The sequence below is a fragment of the Microplitis mediator genome, chromosome 9 (genome assembly GCF_029852145.1).
Source record: "Microplitis mediator isolate UGA2020A chromosome 9, iyMicMedi2.1, whole genome shotgun sequence".
Classification (NCBI taxonomy): domain Eukaryota; kingdom Metazoa; phylum Arthropoda; class Insecta; order Hymenoptera; family Braconidae; genus Microplitis; species Microplitis mediator.
In genome coordinates, this window is record NC_079977.1 from 4,380,135 (window position 1) to 4,405,732 (window position 25,598).

The following is a 25,598-nucleotide window of genomic DNA, read 5'->3' on the forward strand; positions in this document are numbered from 1 at the left end:
TTGATAAATTTACCCCTTATTTTCTTTATTTACCTGTACAGTATGGTCAAGATTGTTGACAATACGAATGACCCGACCGGACGAGGGTTTTCCACCCCCTGGGGGTGGCGCTTCTTCAGTAATTGAGGCTTTTCTGCTGAGACTCGCTACCGCTGGGGGTCGACTTTGCCATCCGCCTCCTGCTCCAGCCCTACTGACACCTCCTGGTGGTGTGTACCAGGTGTTGCCCTTCTTCCCGTAGCTCGCCGGCTATAAACAATTTTTTACATACATATTTATATTTAAAAAAACCGCGAAAATTAAAAAAAATTAGAAGATTCAAATCTGATCAGATTTCAAGATCGATTAGTAAAATTCTTTTATAATCATTTTTTACTCCAGTAAATATCATTACGTCCATCAAAAAAAAATTTTAAATCCCAGCGTTTTGAAATCTGACATCTGTCAAATTTTTTTTTTTTTTTGTAATAAAAACGAAGTGATTTTGTTTCTTTAAAAATTTTTAATTTATACAGCGGAAAGGTATAAATATGCAGTGGAACTCCACCTTTTTTGGCAAGTAATAAATTTTGTTACGACTCTAGAATTTTTTTATTTTTTTCTCGATCATATTCGATTCCAATTTCGAAATTTTCGTATTATTTAGAAATTCAATTTGAATCGATTCGAACACAATTTTTTGCACACCCCTAATAAAAACGTTTTTCAAAATTAAAAATTTTCAAACCCTCATTTTTATTTTTAAAAATTTCTGTGACACTCAAGTTAGCCGACGTCTAATAATTTTTTTGATTTTTTTTAAACCAATAAATTATAATAAAAAAAAAATATTTTAAAAAATTGCACCTATAGCTCGTTTAATTTTCTACCCATGCATTTTTTTAGTTTTTTTTTTTCATTTATCCATTAAAAAAAAAAAAACCGAAAATTGTTAATTGTATTCTATCGTGAAATTAACAGACAATTTTCGGATATTTTTTTTCACCAAACCAATGACGAAAAAAAAAAAAAAAAATGCACACGTAGAAAATTTAAAAAACCACAAGTGTAATTTTTCAAAATATTTTTTTTTTTTATAATTCATCGTTTTAAAAAAAATCAAAAAATTATTAGACCTCGACTAACGTCAGAATCGTAAATTTTTTTTCAGAATATCCACCTGGAGCATATCGGCCGGCAGCGAAATGACCTCAAAAGAGTCACTCATCAACACCACAAAACTATCACACCCGTTCCAGCAGGATGTACTTTGCGTAGCAGTACTAAATCTTCTCGAATTAAAATCAAAATCCACCAAAGAATCTTCCGTTGACTCGGGCGTTTCCGGCTCCCGGCCAAACTCCGAACGGTACGAACAGCTTGGCGACTCAATGGTGAATATTTTAGAAAAATTTTAATTTTAAATACATCCGTCCACTTTACATTTATTTATTTAATTCAAAAAAAAAAAAAACTAACTCATAAATCACAGACACAGACCCAGACCCCACTTCAAATCATTAGTAAAAATATTTATCACATCATAAAAAAATTGTCTGACTCAATATATACCACGATCACTGCAGTAGACAAATATATATGTATATATCAGCCACTCATTTTTTATTTCCAACAAATGATTATTTAAATTAATTTACTTATTATTATTATCAGTATTTATTTTTATTGCACTAAAGTTTAAACTTTACGTGCATTAAATGTAAAAAAAAAAAAATAATAATAATAATTGAGGAGTAATTTTATTTTTCAACACGCAACGACCTGTTTTACAATTTGTTGGTCACGAGGCTAAGTCGTGGGGACAGAAAACTCGAGCTGTCGACTGCTGGATGCTCGATTGAGGACTGATGTTAAATTTTCTAGTGAGCTAGTAAATTGTTAGTAGGTTGGGTATTAAAGGAAAGGAGAAAGCGTTATAGCAACGTCGACTTTACTCCAGTTATGCTCTGATACCCTGCCTTCATCAGGATATATAATACACTGGGCCCTGGTCGACTTAACCCACCTTACACCCTACTGGACTCGGCCCCTGATACGATAGACCACGCCAAGGCCACTACACAATGACTTATGTATATTTTACATATATACATATATGTAGTGACTTGGATACCGCTAATAGGGAGTGGAATATAAGGGGAGTATTGAAGGGCTCTCGAGTATGTAGGATACTCCAATAGGGATACGTTATTCAAAAAATATTATTTATTTTTCTTCGGGTTAAAAAGTAATTGGGGTAAAAAAGTAGTGATTAATTTTTTTATTTGATTTTGTTGGAAATTTTTGGTACTGATACTTATTTTTGAGAGTAAAAAAAAATTGGTTAAATCGCAGCGAAATTTAAAAATTTAATTTTTTTAAATTTGCCGCGATTTTTCGTAATTGAAAATACAAACAGGAGACAAAAAAAACATGAAATTTTTGAAGATAAAAAAAATTGGTAAAATTGTTTATTTAAAAAAAATTAAGTTTTTAAATTTTCCCGCGATTTTTTTTTATTTGAAAAAACAATATCAGGAAACAAAAAAAACATGAAATTTTTGAGGATAAGAAAAAATTGGTAAAATTGTTTATTTAAAAAAAATTAATTTTTTAAATTTTCCCGCGATTTTTTGTTAATTGAAAAAACAATATTAGGAGAGACAAAAAAAAATGAAATTTTTCAGAAAAGATGACGAATATTTCTTTTTTTTATTTTCATATAAAAAAATATGTAAAATTGTTGAGATTTTTAAACTTGATATTTTTTTTTTATTTAAAAAATATTTTCTTGGGCCAAGAATTTTCTTTGCAATTCAGAAGGAAAATCAAAATTTTCGTTCAAGAAATTTTTTTTTGAACGAAGAAAATTTTGATTTTCCTTTCGGGTTGCAATAAATTTTTTTGGGTTAAAGTATCATTTTTTTCTGTGCATCGTGAAAACAAATTTCGATAGAATTTATGATAGATAATAAAATTACAGAAGCATCCGGGGTAAAATGAAACATGGTCATGAAGTTAGTAGATAATTAACAATTTTTTGATTTTTTTTCAACAAATCACTTACAAAAAAATAAAACTAAAAATATGCACGTGTAGAAAATTTTAAAAACTATGGGTGCAATTTTTTCAAATATTTATTTTTTTATATTTTATCGTTTTGAAACAAAATAAAAAATTGTTAGACGTCGCCTAACTTCAGTATCAAAAAAGAGATGTCATATTTTTGAATGACGTGTCCATGTAAGACATCATTTGTAAGACAAAAAAATTTTTTTTTATTTAAAAAAATACTTAGTTACGGTTTGCATAAAAAATGGGGCAAATTGGTCAGTCCGAACGATTAAAAATTTTGAATAAAAAATTTCTAACTTCCCGCCAATGAAATTTCAAATTTAAAAAAAAGCGAATTTATTTTTTGAAGTGTTCGTTATTTGAATTCTTTCAAAAACTCACAAAAGTTGACTCTGAGATAAAATGGGCCACATCTGTAAAATTTTTTTTTTTTTTTTTTGCCAAAGTAACTAAAAATTTTTATACACAAATAATTTTTCTGTCTTAAAAATAAAGCCTCATTTTGTCCCGAATTTCCCTAAATTACAAATGAAAATTTTTTAAAAATTTGAATTACACATAAGAATATTAAAAATTCCATCTTTTTTTTTTTAAATTCGCTATATACTCGACAAGCGGTAATTTATTGGTTCAAATTTAAGACACTCCTTATTTAATTTAAACTTGATAACAGATAATTGATAAGAGGATCCACCTTAGCACAAAAACGTCGATGATAACAAGACCTTGAAGAAAACGTTAATAAATTTGAACTTTAGACCAGACAAAATTTATTTTAAATAATAAGAATAAATTCGAGCCTAGTATGATCTTTAACATTAAAATAATATTAAAAATATATTTTATATATTGACATATATGTATTAAAACACGCATGGTATGAAGGCTATAGGCAAAATGCCAAGAATTTTATGACCAGTCTCTTGTACTTTTTTTTTCTAACCCTGAGATTTGTTATGTGACCATGAGAAATCGATCGTTTTCTTTTAAATGATTTAAATATATGTGTACATATACATTTTTTAAATCATATTATTACCATAAATTGTTTTTAAATATTTATTAATTATTAATTAGCTATTAAATGTTAATTTAAAGATTCAAAGTGATATAATTTATTCAATTACATATTTGTTTTATATACGAGTGTAAACGTTTACTTGAATGTTCTTTGTGTATGATAATAGTTGAGTGGATTAGCACAGGGTGAAGGTCAAAACCACCCTGATTCCTTTTCATCCCTTCCATCTCTTTACGATATATATGTAGATATATATTAGGGGCGTTGCGAATCGGGTTTGAATCGAATCTTACTGTTCAATTCGAAATTTGAATCAAATAATTCGCAGCTTTTCAAATTATCCGCCAGTTTTTGAATTATTTGAAACTTTTCAAATCGAGAAAATTCTGATCAGCTTTCAAATATTAAATTTTTAATTAAAGGAGACCGTTTTTAAGTGTAAAAGTTAGAAAATTTCATTCAAAATTATTTTTTTGATCAGAGAATTTTAAGTTTTATTTGAAAAAATTAAAAAAATGACTTTTTGCGTATAAATATATATAACTTTGGTAATTTTCAATATTTTCAATCAAATTTTGTGGCAAATTTTTAGGGGATGAATATACTATGATATAGAGTCGATGAAAAATTTTTAATTTCATAAAATATATTTATATTGATAAATAAAGTTCAAAATTTAAAAGTGTTCCAATAAAAAAAAAATATAATTGATTTTTTGTAAATATCTCTGTAAATATTTACTTTTTCAAAAAAATACATAAGACTTTTTTTGTAGCGTATGAAATTCTCTACAAAAAAGGTTTTCTACAATTATTTGAAAAACTCAATATTTTATGAGATATTTCGAGTTCAAAGTTTCCAAAACTACACACAAAAAAAAAAATTCTCGACTGAAGGTAAATATTCTTGATTCAAGAAAATTTTTTTGGAGACCTAAATTTTCTCAGATAAAGTAGAAATCTTCTCCAACCAAGACGAATTCTCTTGGCTCAAGAAAATCTTGACTTGGTTCCCGAAAACATTTGTCTTCAAAAATATTTTCTTGGCTCAAGATATCTGTTTTTTCTGTGTAAATGTCAAAATAGGGCTTAAAAACTATTTGAGACATAAGTTTAATTATTATTAATAATTTAATTATAAGTATTCAGTAATCAAATGTATAAAATATTTATTGCATTTAAATTTATAAAATTACTCTACACTAAAAATTATAATTTTCATATTTAATTATCATAATAATCATAAAAACCCGTAAAAAAAATTATATATAATATTCCATATAATGGATATATGGATAATAATTATATATGAAAAATGACCCAGTATAATTATATATAATATCACATATAATGACATAATTATGTATTCAAAATAGCCCTGTATAATTATATAGAACTATATATAATTATATATGATCTAATCATTAATATATATGATCATTTTCGATAATTTTTGCTGCGTTATATATAATTATATATAATCATATGTAATTGTATGAAATCATATATAATTTTTTCAACGGTGTTGCAGATAATTATACATCATTTTTTTTACCCGGGACTGCTGTCATAAATTTAAATAAATTAAAAAATTTTTGAATCAAGACAATAATTTATCCGATAATTAATGCCCTTGATTAGTTAATGAAAATGAATTAATGAAGCAAAGTTTTTTAATTTGTTTAAAATCAATATTGTTTTAGTCAGCAAATGGACTTTGTCCATCTGCGTATACATTTAAGTACACATAGTATAGAGGACGAGTCCATTCACAGTTTAGTCGTTGACTAGAGTAACTACCCCTTCTTTAATTCAGTCGCGAGTAATTTACATTTTTCGTTACCTGGGGCGGCGTAAATCCCAGTTGCTCGATGTCGCGAAAGCATGCACCAAGGCCAAGGCCATTACACACACTACTTATTGTCCGTTTGTTTCATTCGAGTGTACAATAGCTCTGATGATGACAGAGAAAGATATAGAAAACATGTCAAGTATGGCAATAAAAGTACACATATATATGTATAAATACGTTTAAGAGTAAATTAAATCAATTGAATAATTCAATCAGTTGGGACGGAAAAAAAGTTGTTGGCAAAATTAATGCGACACGCAGCAAGTTAACAATGAAAATTAAACAGAATATTCAATTGGGTTCACTATCGGTGTTCAACCCCTGACCTTTTAACGCATTGTCGGTCGTGTACCTACAATTTATTTCTTGATAATTATTTTTTAAATTACATATTTTATTTTATTTTTTTTTTTTAAATATGAAAATTTATATTTCCGGTTTTTGAAAATCGAAAAGTTTAAGTATTGGATTTTTTTTTTAATATTTGACGTCATAAAATTGTTAAAAAAAAAAAAAATAAATATTTATTGATGTCATTTAAAATCATAAATATGAGGTAGGGTTGAAGTAGAAAAATTTTCTGACAATTGATCGAAAGAATTGACTACTGATAAATTTTTTAATTTAATACCAGTCCCGGGCCAGAAAATAATTTTATAAAAAATTTTGATTTCAATTGACGAGGAATTTTTCTTAAGCGAATGAATCTAAAAATTTCTGACAGAAAATTTTTATCTCATACATTTGCCAGAAAAAATTGATCATTTTTTTATTTAATTTTAAATTATTATCGATCAGTTTTATCAACAGTGATGTAGTTTTATGATTATTTATTTAAAAATAATATGAAACTATATTCTTATAATATTTTTTACATGCAACCAACATCAGCAGTATAATTAGAAAAAAAAAAAAAAAAAAAAATGATTGATGATAAGAGTGAGAATTAATTGGTGGTTGATAATGATTATGAAAATTAATAACCTAGGCTGAAATTTTTTTATTTCATTGCGATAATATAAGTAGGACGAAAATAAATTTTTTCTTTGAAAGAAAATCACATAAAAATAATAAATTTATTTAAATTACATTTTTTTTAAATTAATTGTTTTAATTAACAATTAATATTAATTATGATTCATATTATATCTAATTATTAAACATTAATGCAATTAAATCATAATAACTACAACAACAACAACAATAACATCAACTACAACGAGAACAACTACAACAACAAAAACATCAAATACAACATCAACTACAAAAACAACAACAACAACGGCAAGAACAACAACAACAACAGCAACGGCAAGAAAAACAATAAGAACAAGGAGAACAACAAGAAAAAGAACAAATACAACAACAACAAGGATAAAAACAACTACAGCAACAGTAGAACAACAACAAAGACAAAAGCAACTACAGCAAGAACAACAGCAACAACAGTAAGAACAAGGACAACAATAAGAACAAGAACAACAGCTACAGCAACAACAAGAACAATAACAAGAACAACAACAACAACAATAACAAGAACAACAACAAGAATAAAAACAACAAGAACAGCTCCAGCAACAACAATAACAATAACAAAAACAACAACAACAACAACAAGGATAAAAACAGCTACAGCAACAACAAGGATAACAACAATAACAACAACAACTACAGCAACAACAGTAAGAACAAGGACAACAACAGGAACAAGAACAACAGCTACAGCAACAACAACAACAACAATAACAAGAACAAGAACAACAACAAGGATAAAAATAACAACAACAAAAACAACAACAACAAGGATAAAAACAATTACAGCAACAACAAGGACAACAACAATAACAAAAACAACTACTGCAACAATAACAATAAGAACAAGGACAACAACAACAACAACAACAACAACAACAACAACAACAACAAGGACAAAAACAACTACAGCAATAACAACAGTACGAACAAGGATAACAACAAGAACAACAACAACAAGGACAACAATAACAAGAACAAGGACACCAACAATAACGACAAAAACAACAACAACAACAACAACAATAATAATTGTTTTTATTATTGTTTCTAACAAAAAATTAATTAATTAATAAAAAAAAAATCAATACAAAAAAAAAGGGAATGATGTAATGAAGCAACTTGTTTGACTTAATGCACGTGTTTTAACGAGTAATAAGTCTTATTCGCGCTGTCACAGCAATGCTGACTTGCTGCGGTACTTAATACACATACATACATACATACATACATACAAATACATATATTGTATAAATGTCTATTTACACGTTACAGCAACTTATTATGTTGCACCGACGTGTACATCTATATACTGATTTTAAGTCACGCCAACTTTTGTTTAAACATTTGAGATCTAAACAAAAGTCTTCCTATTTTATATAATCCACTGAACATAATTTTTAATACAACTCTTATCTGATTTCATTCTTTATACTTAGTGATCCATCATTCTAATTAAATCAATTTAATATTCTAATTTTTCTTTTTAGCATAAGAATTAATTGCCGCAGATTCTCGGCCAAGATATATCGGTCGAGCAACCAAATTAATAATTTCACATATTAACGCATTGGAACGAACATCTGTAAAAATTTGTTTCACATAATAAGTCAAGTGTTTTACCAAATTATCGACCAAAGAGTAAATTTTAAACTGTAAAATTCCATTTGATAAAACTATTATTCGAAACTGTGATTTTTACAGAATTTTTCGAAATGTCCCCAGTTTTTTATTTACAATAGCGCCTATGTTTCATATATATATTATATACGTATATAGTAAATTTATCATATGTACAGTCGACTATCCGTCATAAGCCTGGTCTAGGGGACGTAGGGGAAATTTTAGTCTCCCCTAACTCTGCCTTAATAACGCAGTCTACTTCCTTTTTCCGGCGACGGGCCGAAATCTCAGAAATCCAAAAAATCTCACATAAGGTATCGAAGTAGTTTTTGTATATTCTAGTTCCTAAAAGACGCAATGACAATTAATTTTTCAAATGTGTGTACAAAGATACTTTTTACACTAGTGTGTAAAATTTTTTACAATGGAAATTTTGATTTATACTTTTTTTGTAATTAAGATAAAGTATTAATTGTCTAAAAATGGAACCATAGCAACAAATGGTATTTGTACCCTATGTGAAAATTTTCTCGACTTGTCGAAAATATTAGAGTCGAATTCCATGAACTCTAACAATTTACGAAAAAGCGGAAAATTCCTGAAAATTCTCATTTATCGAATGCTACTTCTCTTTTAAAAAGTAAATTACACGCATGTGCTCTTACATCTATATGTAAATATAGAGACGCATATAAATGAATATCAGGTGGGATATAGCGTAGATTGTAGTGGGGGTCAATCAAAATTAAGGGGGAAATTCCGAGAATGGAATCCGACTTAATGAACTTCGACTATATTTTAAATTAAAATATATGTAAAATATGATATATTGCAACCACCGGGATTCGAACCCGCGCTTCACTGCTTACTAGTTTCGAGAGCAAGGACATTAACCACTCGACCATTAAGACCGGACGTTCACTACTTCTCTGTTAAATTTTCTAAAAATATTATACCTAAATTTTTTTTTTTTCTTAATAAGTCGTGACTATTATTATTATAATTACTTATTATCATAATATTAATAATAATAGTGAGATGTAATCTAGCATGTGTACTAGATACATAGCTAATATGTCAATTTATATTGGCCTTAATTTTAAAAAAAATAATATTGTAAGATTACGAGTATAATTTAACGATATAATCACTCTGTCATTTAATGTTAGTCAAGTACGGGAATAAAATTTTAATAATTTCTTAGCCAACATTTCTTATCTTACTTGAGCAATATGTTAACGTTATATGAAAATTTTTAAAATTACACATCAAGTATTTAATACCGTAATCTTACAGTTAATTACAGGATGTGGATCCTAAAATATATTTTTTTTCTATATTTGATTTATTTAAAAAAATCGAGGGTCAACGTATTGATATTGAATTAAATAAACATAATATGAAATAAATAAATCATATTTTTTTTATTTGTCGTTCAAAAAGTCTCTTCGTGATACACGATATGTTAGTACTATCGTGGTACAAGTGATTAAATGCAAATAAGATGCTTATACAATTGCTACAAGAAAAAAAAAATTGTGGGAAACGTGAGAGAAAAAAAATAAATTAAAGCACCTGTTAATGTTTTTTGATTCGAGGGGATTTTTATATTAATGACGTTTGCGTGTAAAAATAAAAACGATTGGATTTTGTAGATAATACAAGATAAACGGATACATAAAACTGTTTTACTAGGGCAATATGTTATTTTTTTTTTGTAGAGATTTCTATTTTATATTAGTTTTTAATTTTTAAGTAGTCAACTACCCGTCATAAGCCTGCGCGTAATGTCTCTCCCCTTAATCGGCAGGTACTGAGTCCAGACAGTACCCACTTGACCACTTTTTTCGTAGCAGACATCCCGTTATAAGCCTCCGGGAAAATTCGATAAATTATAAACTAACAGAAGGAACAAAATATCAAAATTAATGATGAAAATTTACTACCGATCTTTCGCGGATAATAATTTTATAAATATTATTTATTGTCCCGTATGAAAAAGCAATATATGAGCTTCAGTATAATTAAAAATATATGATAAATTATATGGAATTATAAGAAGTCATATATGGAGCCATATACAAAATTTTGCCGAAATATTATATGATTTTATAATTTGCAACATATATATCGGTAATATATTTTTTTTACATGCTAACTTATAAATATTGCTTATAATATTTTATACTATACTTTAAGTTATATGTTAAGATATATGATTTAATTTTATGACTGACATATTATATTTATACATGTAAATATATAATTATATAAATATATGTTCACATATATTTGTATAAATGTATGTAAATATATATTTATGTAGATATATGTTTATATATATTTGCAAAAATATAAAACTAGAGATTCCAAGCTATAAAATGCTTTTTTTAAAGCTCGATACGATTATTTTTCATGAAGTTACAGTCTTGCAAAAATCACTAAAAAATTTCTAAAGTTTTTTTGTTCCTCTAATTTTTGGTATGAGTGTATTTTTTAAATTATTTATATATAATAATATTGAAATCATAAATTAATTTATAAGATGAAACATATATTTTACGTTATAAATTAATATATAAAGCGGACATATAATTTTTGATACAATATCACATGTATATACTCACATATATTATAAATGATATGGATTATTATAATATTAAACGTATAAATTATTATATATGATGAATCATATATTAATCAATATTAATAATTTCGCCGCCATATATGTTCAGTTCTTTACCATATATTTTTTTATATATTATCGACAGTATATGGTTTTTTCATACGGGGTTGATAATTGTAATGATTAATTACAATTAAAACTTCTGTTACAATTAAAAAGTTTTATTCAGCATTATGTTGATCAATAACAATTATTATTATTATTACTGTAATTAATACCGTTGTCATCATATTTATTATTTGTCTAAAAAGATAAGTATTTATTTTACTGCTATAAGCTCTAGAAAAATCGGGACACTGGCGCATGTGACAAAACATAAATTTGACGTTTAAAATGATGGAAAATAAACACAGGCTTATAACGAGTAGTCGAGAAAAAAACTAAACGCACGTTAGTGGCAGACTGCAATTTCAAGTAAAATTTACCCTGTCTCCTAGACCAGACTTATAATGAATAGTCGATTGTAATAATTAATTTAAAAGTTGTGCAAGGTAATTATCATAGAAAAAATTAACCTCAATTTAACGCAATACAATTTAAAATTAGAATACGGTGTAGTTGCAAAAAAGAACTGTCAAAAGAAATTCAGACGATAATGATGATGGGTCCGAAAGAAAAGTTTCTTTAATTCTTGGGACGATTCCAAGTCGTAAATACCAAATACTGTGGGTTTTGTAATGAATTTACACTTTCCCAAAGAGCTTCGGAATTAATGGTGGCTATAACTCATTACGAGTTTATTATTGACTTCCATTAATATATAAATACTCGTTATCTTTTCTTATTTTTGATTTCCTTTTTTTTTCTACAAGCGCGTGGCACTTCTCTCTTACTCATAAGTTTTAATTAATTAATTAATAAAATGATCATCAGTTCATTAAACATATACAGCTAAACTCTCTGCAGTTATTTCCACTACTTTTGTTCAAATCTTGATAATAAAAAAATTTCGTAAATATTTTATTTACTCAAAGTCATTATTAAAACAATAAATCCAAGTCGTAATTCAGTATCTGAACGTTATTCCGTCAGTAAGTACCAATTACTGTAGGTTTTGTAATGAACTTACAATTTCCCAAAAAGTTTCAGGAATAGTGAAATATATCAATAATTATTTTTGGGTTTATTATTGGCCCAGCTTCCACCGGGCACACAAAAAATTTTTATTAGACTCATCAATTGTTCCCCTCCACGGAAATCTTTAGTAAAAGGCGAAAGATTTATACGTTTGTTGAAGGGAAACCAGAGTACTTATGACTGCTCAAAATATAGCTTATAAAAACTCTAACCCAAGTGTTCAGAACGGAACTAAATAAAATTATAAACTCCATCTATCGTCACATTTCTGTACAACTCACCAGGTTTTTATCAGTAGGTCTCTTTTGTACGCGCACTAAAATACTTGAACATATATATATATGACGAAAACCCAGAATATAAAAATTTATAAATTGGAACATTTTCAAAAATCAAATTTTTTCAAAATTAATATTTTTGGTTATGAATTTTTTCTAGAAAAATTTAATTTTTTAACTGAAACTACTTAAAAAAATTATTTAAAGTTGATTGACTTATGGAGTTTCTCAACCAAACGGAAAAAAAAAGTTATAAAATGATTGTTTTTTTAAATGCTTCCACCCAAATCATTGATTACACTGATAAAATGAAGTATTAAATATGTATTTGAACTCTGAAACTCAGAAATTACAAAAAATTATAATTAATTTAAACATTTTAATTAGTCATAACAGTCAACAATAAAACAACATTAGAAATTAATTTCCCAAAAAAGCGCGAATTTTAAATAAAAAAAAAAAGTTATTTCTGCAAAACTAAAACTGCATGTGTTTATTTGAGTCATTGACTTATGGGGTTTCTCAATCAAATGAAATTGCTGTCACCTCGTTAATTTTTTTTTAAACGCTAATTTGATGCATATTTTGATTGATTTCTATGGAGGGACATCCAAAAAACTCAAAAATGCAAAAAACCCAATTTCGTAAAAAACATGACTTATGGGGTTTCTCAAATAAACGATTCAGATATTAAATGGATTTAAGTTTGAAAAATTAAAGAAATTCAGAACGGCTGTAAAAACTTAACCCTAAAAACTAGTTTGTACAAATCGTCCCTGATTAAACAACTGAATTCAATCAAATTAAACAGGATTAAATTTTTAATTCTATTTAATTCAGATAAATTCTGTTAATTCGGTACCTAACAAAAATGAATTCTGTCTAATTCGGCAGGAAAACCAGAATTTGTCCAAATTAAAACGAATTATAATCCTATTCGGTTTAATTCTGATTAATTCGAAAATAATTCTCCAATTTCTGGTTCGGAATCCGAATTAAACTGAATTAAAATGAATTTGAAATTTTTAAATCGGTTTTATTCTGTTTAATTCAAATTTGAATTTTCAATTCAGTTGAATCAATCCTGTTTTTCAGAATTCGACAGAATATAACAGAATTAAGATTTTTAATTCGGTCGAATTCAGTTGTTTAATCAGGGGTATAAAAAGTAAAAAAAAAATGTTAGAAAATCGAAAATTGCACACCTCAATCGCGCATTTTATTTTTAATCATTACTTTTATTATTATGAATTTTTATTTAACTTTTAAATTATTAAGTGTGCAACAATAATAATGGAGTTATAAAAAATTTTGAAGGCAACATCTGTAATGGAGGTTAATTGGAAGTTAAAAAATAGCTCGTTAAAATGTTTTTTTTTATATATTTACCGTAGATTTGTTGGTTTATGTATGTAGAGTTTATAAAATAAAAGAGGGTGTAACGTGACACGTAAGTAGAGATTCAAAGATTGAATATTAATTTGTGTTGATTTGACAGATTGTCACGCATAGCAATTAGTAACATTATTTATTTAAATGATAAGATATTTTTTCTAAAGATCGTTAATAATAATTTTTCGAAAATTTATTCAAACTTTTTATACCATCACGATCATTGATCTCCACGTTTCTAATTTGAATACGGTATCATTAATATAAAAGCTAGAATATTTAACATAATCTCCCGATTGGAATATTCATGTAAAATTAATAAATTTTATTAATCATTAACGAACACATGACATCCAGTAGACCTCAAGAAACCTTAAACTCAAAATATCTCTGTAAATATTGAAATTTTGAAAAAACTATAAGATACCTTTTTTGTCGAGAATTTAAAGCCCTACAAAAAAGGTATCTTATAATTTTTTCAAAATTTTAATATTTACAGAGATATTTACAAAATACAAATCATATTTCTTTTATTGATAACTTTTAAATTTTCGCGGGCAAATTTGAATTGTTGTTACATACTGGAAATTTTTCTATATTAATTTGAATGTTTATATTGATAATAATGTCCAAGTTGGACCTCATTAGAGCATCAATAAACCCCCGGTGGGCTCTGGTCGTTAATTATCTTAATTATTTATTAATTTATTAATTCAAAATTAATAAATTTTATCAATCATTAACGAACACATGACATCCAGTAGACCTCAAGAAACTTTAAACTCAAAATATCTCTGTAAATATTGGAATTTTCAAAAAACTACAGGATACATTTTTTGTAGAGAATTTAAAGCCCTACAAAAAAGGTATCTTATGATTTTTTAAAAATTTCAATATTTACAGAGATATTTACAAAAAACCAATCATACTTCTTTTATCGATAACTTTTAAATTTTCGCGGCAAAATTTGAATTGTTTATACCCACTGGAAATTTTTCTACATTAATTTGAAGGTTTATATCGTTAATAATGTCCAAGTTGGACCTCATTAGAGCATCAATAAACCCCCGGTGGGCCCTGGTCGTTAATTATCTTAATTATTTATTAATTTCTTAATTCAAAATTAATTTCGAATCCGATATCTGTCTTCATCCCCCATATTTCAAACCCTAATCCCATGTCACTGTTTTTAGTGACCGTAAACCTTGAAAATGGGTCATTAGCGTCCGTCACTCATTTAATTGTAAGAAAAAATCTGAAAAAATTCGTAGATTTTCTTTGGACTCCTAATTATGCGATAGAGTTGTCGCCAGCCGCGAAAATTTCCTTTTCAAAAATAATTTTCATAAAAATTCAGAGGCATGCAGGCTATTTACTGTTGAATATTTGAAAATTCATGGACACAAACGACCCATATCCAAGGGATTAGGGTTAATATAGATGAGGTTTCTGAAGAAAATGAAACAATGAAACTCAAAGATTTGAAATCATATTTAACCGCGAACTTTAAATTCGAAATTAAATTTAATAACCACATAAATGCTCGATAAAATTTTTTAAGTGTCACATATTTCAGTCAGCAAAACTGTCATGCGCATGAATAATATTAAATGTTATTGGAGATACAAACGGAAGCATAGGGTTCGTGTAATAAACGGAGACATCGATGCTCGTACCAGTAGTATCATCCTTTATATAAACGTTAAATATATATACATATATATGTATAAATTGCCTTGTATACCTTAACAATTTAACATTTAAATAATCAAAGGTGCAATTAACTTGGACTTTGATATGACGTAAATCTATTCACTTGTACTACCAGAGCAATAAAACGTTCGTTGCACTATAGCACACATTGATAAAACATGATAACAATATTATATATATATGTATATGAATAAAATATACATATAAAATATTATAGGGAGAGAGAAGTTGCAGACATTTAATGTCTGGAATAAAAGGATGTCTACTAGATAGATCGAATAAATTTATCGAATCATATATTACTAGATATATTACCACTAAAGTCATTATATATATTTTACTATGCAGCAGAATATGAAATTTAATTTTCCTATTGAGTTCCTCGACCGCAATTTCATACCTTTATTATTCTGAAGATCTTTCGAGCCGATAAGCAATCATGCATTTATATATTTTTCATTGTTGTTATTATTTTAAATATATATTATTATTTTTTATGTGATATTTCTTTCACATAAATACTTATTTAATTTTTAACTTTTGATAAATTATTAATTCCAGGCGGTTAAATAATTTCTTTTAGACAATTTTATGAGATACTAAATTTTTTTACGACCAATTTTACTGTAACTTGCGCTGTTGTTCTTTTGAACACTAGGGGAAAAATATTTTTAACAAGAGGTATATTATTGATTAGAAAATTAATTTTATATTAAAAATCATCATACAGTTGACTAACTAAGCCTGGTCTAGTCCGTATGAAAAAACAATATATGGTTAAAATATATAAAATCATATATGTTTGCAACAAAAAAATATATGATATGTTATATTGTATATTATAAAAAATCATATAGAGATTTTGGTCGATTTAATATAAAATTATATACAGTAGTAAATATATGTATTCCATATATGTCTTATATGTTTTTTATATTAAGCTATATATACATTTACATTTACCTTATAATATATTGTATTGATATATTTCCTTTCATATTCAAAAAATATAAAATTTTTATATGAAATAAAATATATGGTAGCATATAATTTATATTATATATGGCACCATATATTTTCTTTGTTATATTTAAGCATATATTTTATTCGGTGTATGTATATGTATATGGGTATATATATTCGCATCAAATTAACTAATTTTGAAAATTTTAACTGCAATTTAAAGAGTATATTAAAATTTAGATCTAATTTAATTGAAGTTGGTCATACGAATAAGAAACTTTTTTTTTCCATACACAATATAAATATATGTTTTTATATATGATCAGAATATATTTTTCGTATATGATAGAAATATATATTTTTATGTATGATAAAAATATAGATTTCGTATATGACAAGAATATATATTTTCATATATGATAAAAATATATTTTTTGTATATGATTGACATATATATTTTATATATTCTAAACATATACGGACTCGAATATGATGAATATTATATTTTTTAATATAAAAAAAATATATCAGAAAAAATAGTTAAATTGGCCACATATATTTTCTGATATTTATCATATATTTTGACCATAGATGTTATTTTCATACGGGTGGGGACAGGGGAAATTTTTCTTTAAACTTTAGTCTCCCACTTGCGCGCGTTTAGTTTTGGTCTCGACTACTCGTTATAAGCCTGTGTTTATTTTATGTCAATTTGAACGTCATATTTACGGTTTGTCACATGCGCCAGTGTCCCGATTTTTCTAGTGCCTATAGCGGTAAAATAAATACTTATCTTTTTACACAAATAATAAATATGATGACAACGGTATTAATTACAGTAATAATAATAATAATTGTTATTGATCAACATAATGCTCAATAAAACTTTTAAATTGTAATTAATCATTACAATTATCAACAATAAATAATATTTATAAAATTATTATCCGCGAAAGATCGATAGTAAATTTCCATCATTAATTTTGATATTTTGTTCCTTCTGTCAGTTCATAATTTCGATAATTTTAACGGAGGCTTATAACGGGATGTCTGCTACAAAACTCAAAAAAGTGGTCAAGTGGGTGCTGTCTGGACTCAGTACCTGCCGATTAAGGGGAGAGACATGAAGGGCAGGCTTATGATAGGTAGTCGACTGTATTCAAAATTTTAATTTTTACTTCTAATACTGTCGCAAAATTTTCTCTAAATCATTTCCCGGAAATAATTTTTTTTTTGAGTGTAATAATTAGAATAGGGTTGAAAAAAACAATCAATTGAATAACCAAAATATAAAACAATGTAAAGGTAAAATTGTCCAAGTTAATGTATTGATCCCCGACGCTGACCGGCGGTCAATGAGATACGGTCTCTCTTTAGTTCGGCTTGCGGTTGTCCTGCGCTCTACATCAACTATTCACCTGTATGTACACAACTATACAACTATATAGTACACTCCTCTATAAACCTCTTTGAACGGAAGTTAAGACCGGCCAACCGACCTCCCCTACTGCTAAAGATTCTTTTGACTCTCCCCTTCAACGGCGTGATTCATTTCCAACCCTTTGATATAATTTTGATGCGTGAATTAAGAGTTTTTACAAACGCACACAACTACATAAATTTAAATACAAATTACCGCTTTTTAAATTTCTTAAAAAATTCATTAGTAAAGAAATTTTTTACCCACGTAAAAAAAATTTTTCAAAAATCTTCATATCAGTTGACTTACAAATCCAAAAAAATTTCATTCAGTTCCAAAATTTGAGTCGATCAGTTTCGAAACTTAAATAAATTTTTAACCTCATAATTTTGAATTCTTCTGATAAGACTCAAAAAAATTCCGAAAAGTTTGAAAATATTTTTATTTTTTTTTAACATTTTCCAAATCAATGAAATTCTCAAATCGATTTACTGTTGGTTCAAAAATTTTAAAGAACGTGACTAAAAATTACTTGTCTGAAATTTTTTCTGCTTCATAATTTTTTCCAAATTCCAAAAATAATAAATTAAAGTTCAGAATTTCTCAAAATTTGGAAGTTAATTTTTTTTACAGGGGTAAAATTTTTTTTGATAATTAATCAAAGAGATCATTGATATTATTTATCAAATAAACAATATATGTCTATTAAAAATTGATATATATGTATATATATAATGACTATTTATTATTTTGTCAATTGGTTAAACTCTTACGAATAAATCAACACGATTTATTATCTGTATAGATAAAAAAATTAAAAAGATAAATAAATCTTCAAGTAGAATAAGTAGTGCGCAAGTCAGACACTCCCCACCATTAAAATTCCCTTTCCCTCTTTTCACGTTAAATTTTATCACGTACCCCCCACTCTTATCTTAAACATTTACCCCTCTGTCCGTTGACTTTTCATCGCCACGTGCACCAACTAAATTTCAACAACAATATATACATATATACATATATATGTAAAATATATACTAACACTGAACTAACACTACATTTTATACCCGGGAAAAAAATTATTTTTTTCTTTTTAAATACGAAATTACTATTTGCAGACAAAGATGGCGGAAATGATCAGCCCAGACAAGATCATTTTTAAATTTTTAGTTCAAAAAAATTTTTTTTTAACCGCGACCCATTTTCCCCAAAATCACTTTTTCTTAATTTATTTAAAATTGAAAAAAGATAAAAAATAAATTATGTCCCTCATAATGTCAATAATAGGGGTTGGAAGTTAACGAGCAAGTTATAAGATTGAAGGGTTTAATAGGGCGGTAAAGTCGTTAATTCAAAGGGGTGATAACGCCAAACCCATTTAAATGGATTACTAAGACCTGACCCTGATCAAAGCTAGATTTTTTATCCCACTGCGATATACTTTTTTTTTTTTGTTGCAACGGTGCATTCTTCATTATTGACTTTTAGTCACACCCTGGCCTAACAAATTGCCAGATTGGGTGTAGGCTTACGATCAATCACGATCAAACTCATTTTACAAACTCATAAAAGCTTGCAAATCTTCATTTCAGGTCATTCTTCATTAAACTTTCGTTAATTAAATTTTATGTCTGCTATTACTGGTTATTACGTTAGTTTTTTTTTTTTTTTTTTTACAAATTTTACGTTACTTAAAATTTTTTACTAATTACACAAATTAATTTCTCAAAATTTAAATATTCAATCTGATGTTTTATGGCCACAATTTTTTTTTTTTTTCATTAATTTAAAATTTTTTTAATAAAATAATTACTGGTGACAAAAATTTTTGTAAAAAAAAAAAATTTTTACCCAGAATACAAAAATTCAAAAAGTTTAAAATTCCCGCAATTTTTAAATGAACCCAAAAATTAAAAACTGAATTAAAAAAAAAAAACATTTTTACTCAGAATACAAAAATTCAAAAAATTTTAAATTCCCGCAATTTTTTAATGAACTCAAAAATTCAAAACTTTAAATAAAAAAAAAAATCATTTTTACCCAGAATACAAAAATTCAAAAAATTAAAAATTCCCGCAATTTTTAAATGAACCCAAGAATTTAAAATTTTAAATAAAAAAAAAATAATTTTTACCCAGAATACAAAAATTCAAAAAATTTTTAATTCCCGCAATTTTTAAATGAACTCAAAAATTAAAAACTAAATAAAAAAAAAATCTTTATTTTATTAAATGAGTAATCGGTTAAAAAAATGAAGTGTAAATAGTAAAACAAAAATTGTTCCATATAATATTTGTTTCTTATTCTTATTTCCTTTCTTATATTTATCTTTCTCTTTCTTTCTTCTTTGCAAACATTAAGTTGCGTGCGGCCTGTTTTACGTCTAGTTGATCTGGGCCAGATCAACACTCATACTCACACTTATTTAAACTTTTTATTCAAGAGGTTATTATACGCAGCGTACAATATCTTTATAAATTGACAATAATTTATTTAAAATTCAAATTTATATGTCTGCGTGCATAATATATGTCAAGAATATCTAACAACGAGGGTGAGGATTTTAAATTTAAACTTAAAAAAAACCAATTGATGAAAAGAGCGTGAGAGAACTTCTCATGAATATTAACTCTTCGTTTTCATTAAAAGAAAATGAGTAAAAAAATCAAATTATTCACTAATTATTATTATTATGAGTTATATAGTGAGTACACGAAATGTACAATTTATAGAACTATAGTCGCCCCATACTTTGATTACTCTACAGATGATTAATTATGATAAGAGTATGAGTGTCCTACAAAATTACAGAAGCGTGCAATACTTAATGTAAGCAAATATACAATAACAAGTGTGTTATATACTTTGGGATGTTTATTTGTGAAGCAGGGATGATATATATGAGTACATTGATTTATAAAATGATTCAAGAACTTGTACCATCGTATTTATGCAGTCAAATAGAACTAATACGTGACAAAAAAAAAAAAAAATAATGACTAGGAACAAGATTTTTGCCTTAATTTTTAAATGAATGGTTCTTATTTTTGATATTACGCCGGAAATATTGGTCTTATAAAAAAAGTTTTGAAACAAAAGTTGTGGGGAATTTAATTTTATAAAAAAAATGTCTCTTATAATTTTTTTATACGACCATTATTTTCGCCGTGATTCCAAAACTAAGATTCATAATGAGTGATTCAAATTTGTGTTAATTACCAAAATCTTAGTTTTGGAATCACGGCGGAAATATTGGTCGTATAAAAAAATTTTTCAAATAAAAGTTGTTCAAAATTTAATTTTATAAAGAAAATGTCTCTTATACTTTTTTCTTAGGACTAATAAGAAAGCCGTAATTTCGAAATTAAGATTCATAATGAGTGATTCAAATTTGTGTTAATTACCAAAATCTTAATTTCGAAATTACGGCTTTCTTATTAGTCCTAAGAAAAAAGTATAAGAGAGATTTTTTTTATAAAATGAAATTCTGAACAACTTTTACTTGAAACATTTTTTTATACGACCAATATTTCCGCCATAATATCAAAAATTTTACAGCATTAATAACTAATTGTTATTTTTAAATCAAAGTAAAAATCCTGGCTCTAATAATGATTGTACACACCATAGCTCACTTTTGAATATTAATTGAACACAAATATATTCAACAGAAAAATATTTAATATATGGCTTCAAGTGATACAATCAATTACCGTATCTACACGGAGAATAATGGACAGGAAATTTACGAATTTGTATTACGCTGTAGTTCAAACTTGAAACAGGAAATTAAGTCCCCAAAAAATTATTATACGCTTAGAACTTATTGATAAATTGTAGTAGATGTTATTTGTCTAAATTAGGAATTATAGAAGGAAATTAAAAAAATTTCTAGAGGCTCACAATAATAATTACAGTGCAGTATAATGATTTTTTGACTTCATTTCCTGTTTCTTGTTTCGTCAGCATAATAAAAGTTTTTATATTTTTTGTCTTCATTTTTCTCCGTGTAATAAAATTATTATGCTTTAAAAGATCATTGAAAAACTATATAAATATGAGTATTGATATAAATCATCTATACATCAAACTCATTCAAAAATTTTAAATCTGTTATTATTATTTTCAGTCTGATAATTTTTCAGCCATTGTTGATAACTTTTATCACTACTTTTTTTTTAATTTTATATTCTGATATCTAGTATTACTTTAATGGTAATTAATTTACTACTTAATTACCAATTACTACCTAATCCTAAATTATGGAAAGCACCAAAGACACGTTGACTCAACTAAACTGACGTTATAATTTAAATCGCGATGTAATTTATTTTTTATTTATTTCATTTTAAATGCTGCTATTTTCGCGCTATTATTGTGCCGACACCAATTACAGAAATTTGGGGCTCATTAATTTAAAACAGATTAACAATGGGTTTAATTTTCATTAAATTATTTTTTTTCAAATTTTGAAATTTATTTTTTTATTATTTAGAAAAATTCGTTTTTTATTTCAGTAAAATTTCAAATTTCGAATTTCAAAAGATAGAAATTTTTACAAAATCAAAAATTAATTATTAATTTAAAAATATCGCGAGATAAAAAATTTTGAAAAATTTTTTTCTCAATTTTACTATCGCTAATTATGTACATATTTATTTTTCATAACTGTATAATAATATGTGTTATATATATATATATATATTTAAAAAAAAAAAGTTAATTAAATAATTAATATTTACCTTGAATGTTTTGTAACTAGACACGACATAAGAAGCTCCGTCTTCAAGCTCATCAAGATTGAGTTTTCTATCTCCGTCCATCGAAAATATATGACGCGCACCTCGTGGAAGATCAAGACGCAGAGACAGCCGATCAAGAAGTGCCTCCAGTGATCCAATATCACGTCCAGGTTTGAATCTACATTCATTTTATTTAATTACAATTTATCATCAATCAAAAAAAAAATATCAATTAATAAAACAGTCAATTAATTTTTAATTATTTACTTCTCATATTTTTTAAAAACGAGTAATTATTTATATTATCAAAATATTAAAATTCCTGATATTTTTAGTATAAAGAAATTTAATTGATATATTTTCAAAAAAACTGATCACAGTAAAAAAAAAAAACTTACCTAAATTCCACACCAGGAAAATAAGGATCTCCATTTTTGTAAAAAGTAACACGTCTAGCTCGCCAATATCCAAGATTATTGTATCTAGTTGTAGTAGTGATTGTAGAATTAGCAATAGAGTCGTGTCGGCTCTTTGGCCTGGACTCCGGTTGCTCAGGAGGCGGCATGCGGGGACTGGAGGGTCTACTCTGCCTCCAGTAGCCGCCCATGCCACCTCCGGTGGCGACGTTTCCACCACTAAATTCCCCAGTTTCAACTGACGGCATCCCTACCCCGATGCTCATTGGAATAGCAGACGAGGGGCCACGCGCCGTCTCACGTCCCGCCAATTCTTGCCCCATTTCATTTGTCGTGGACATTCTCGTGGTACCGTTACCAATGTTACCCTCACGTCGCATCTCTCTTACTGCTTGCTCGTCTTCCTCTTCGTCCTCCTCGATATGATCCTCCTCGTCCTCGTCCTCGTCCTCTTCTTCCTCTTCCTCCTCCTCAGTGTCGTCGTCGATTACGTGCTTTTCAGCAACCGCGTTCTCCGACGAGCTACCGACGGTCTTTGCTGCCGATCCAATACGTCGGCTCTGTGCTTTCAGATTATCCTCGCGGTGTGGCGCCTCCTGTACACCTTTTGCAGAATTCTCGGTATTTTGATTTGTTCCTGTAACTCCTACTCCTGATGTAGAATTTGTGACTCCTGTTGTACCGGCACCTGAACCGCTACCATTTATACCCCCATTTGTCATCGATACTCCATTTAATTCTTCGTACTGACCAATGTGAGAATTTCCTCTCGATGCTTGTTGATGATTCATTGCGATCATTGCACTTTTTTTTAAATTTTGGTAATAAAAAAAAAATTTTTTTTAATGTCTAAAAAAATTATTGTTTTATTTTAAAAATTTTATTGTCTCTCCTTCGTTAGCTGAATTTAAAAAAAATTTTATGAGTAAAAAATTCAAATTTTTTTTTTAAATTAGAAAAAAAATAATTGAATTTTTATTAAAATTTTAATTACGACAAAATGTCATAATAATTAAAAAAAAATTGCGCCTAAAATTCAAAATTTTTTTTAATATTTAAAACAATTTAATTACATTTTTATTAGAATTTTAATTACGACAAAATGTCATAATTAAAAAAAAAAAATTGCGCCAAAAATTCAAAATTATTTTTTTAAATATTTAAATAAATAATTAAATTCTTATGGAAATTATAATTACGACAAATTGTGAATAATTAAAAAAAAAAATTGCGCCAAAAATTCAAAATTTTTTTTTTTAAATTAGAAGAATAATAATTAAATTTTTATGAAAATTTTGATTACGACAAAATGTCAATTAAAAAAAAAATCGCGCCAAAAATTTAAAATCTTTTTTTCAAATATTTAAAGAAATGTAATTAAATTTTTATGAAAATTTTAATTACGACAAAATCTCATAATTAAAAAAAAATTGCGCCAAAAATTCAAAATGTTTTTTTAAAAATTAGAAGAAAAATAACTAAATTTTTATGAAAATTTTAATTACGACAAAATCTCATAATTAAAAAAAAATTGCGCCAAAAATTCAAAATTTTTTTTTTTAAATTAGAAGAAAAATAATTAAATTTTTATGGAAATTTCAATTACAAAAATGTCATAATTAAAAAAAAAAAAAATTGCGCGAAAATTCAAAATTCTTTTTTTAAATATTTAAAAAAAATGTTATTACATTTTTATGAAAATTTTAATTACGACAAAATGTCTATTAAAAAAAAAAATTTATGGTAATGAAGAAAAAAAAATTAGAATAAATTCTTTTGGTTACAATTGACGTGTCACGTAATAATCCTAAGTACGGATCGATTGACTACTCATGACTCAAGACTTAAAGAAAAACTATGACTTATTTTATTATATATACATATATATATAATATAAACACGGAATTATTTGATGAGGGCTTTTATAACTGCGGTTTTTTTTTATTGCAGACTAACATTATCATCAATGGCCTCGACCCATGATTTTAATTCGTTATTGCAATGGTTCTAAATTTGAAATTTTATTGATTCAAAATCGAGAGATTTTTTGTTTGTTAATTTAACACATAAAAAAAAATAATTGAAGATTAAAAAAATAATTTTAGAGCTTTTGAGTTACAAAAAAATTTAGTAAAAAAAAAAAGTAGAAAATTATGCGACGTTATGCAAAATCTGCATTCTTATTCTTGGGTGTCTAAAGACCTCGCCCTTCTAGTCATTCACCCGCATCCGGTACAATGCCCTCAGATACTGGCTATCTCTCGAGTTCGTAAACCTTCAGACCAGGGTCAGGTTGAACATTTAATTTTACTATTTTACTACGATAATAT

The 25,598-nt window shown here is 26.8% G+C and overlaps 1 protein-coding gene and 1 non-coding gene across 2 annotated transcripts in view; both read right to left on the minus strand.

Annotated features, from left to right (window-relative positions):
* Positions 1 to 25,598, minus strand: part of LOC130674775 (echinoderm microtubule-associated protein-like CG42247) — a 40,171-nt gene that overhangs the window by 13,787 nt on the left and 786 nt on the right. Inside the window, exons 2-4 of the mRNA XM_057480188.1 lie at positions 23,251 to 24,169; positions 22,853 to 23,030; positions 34 to 249 (exon numbers count right to left, since the gene is read on the minus strand). Coding sequence (XP_057336171.1) covers positions 34 to 249; positions 22,853 to 23,030; positions 23,251 to 24,068 — 1,212 coding nt within the window. The 5' untranslated portion in view covers positions 24,069 to 24,169. The remainder of the gene's footprint in view (positions 1 to 33; positions 250 to 22,852; positions 23,031 to 23,250; positions 24,170 to 25,598) is intronic.
* On the minus strand, positions 12,399 to 12,518 carry LOC130675243 (U5 spliceosomal RNA). The gene has a single exon (XR_008991248.1). It is a non-coding gene; the product is annotated as a U5 spliceosomal RNA (small nuclear RNA).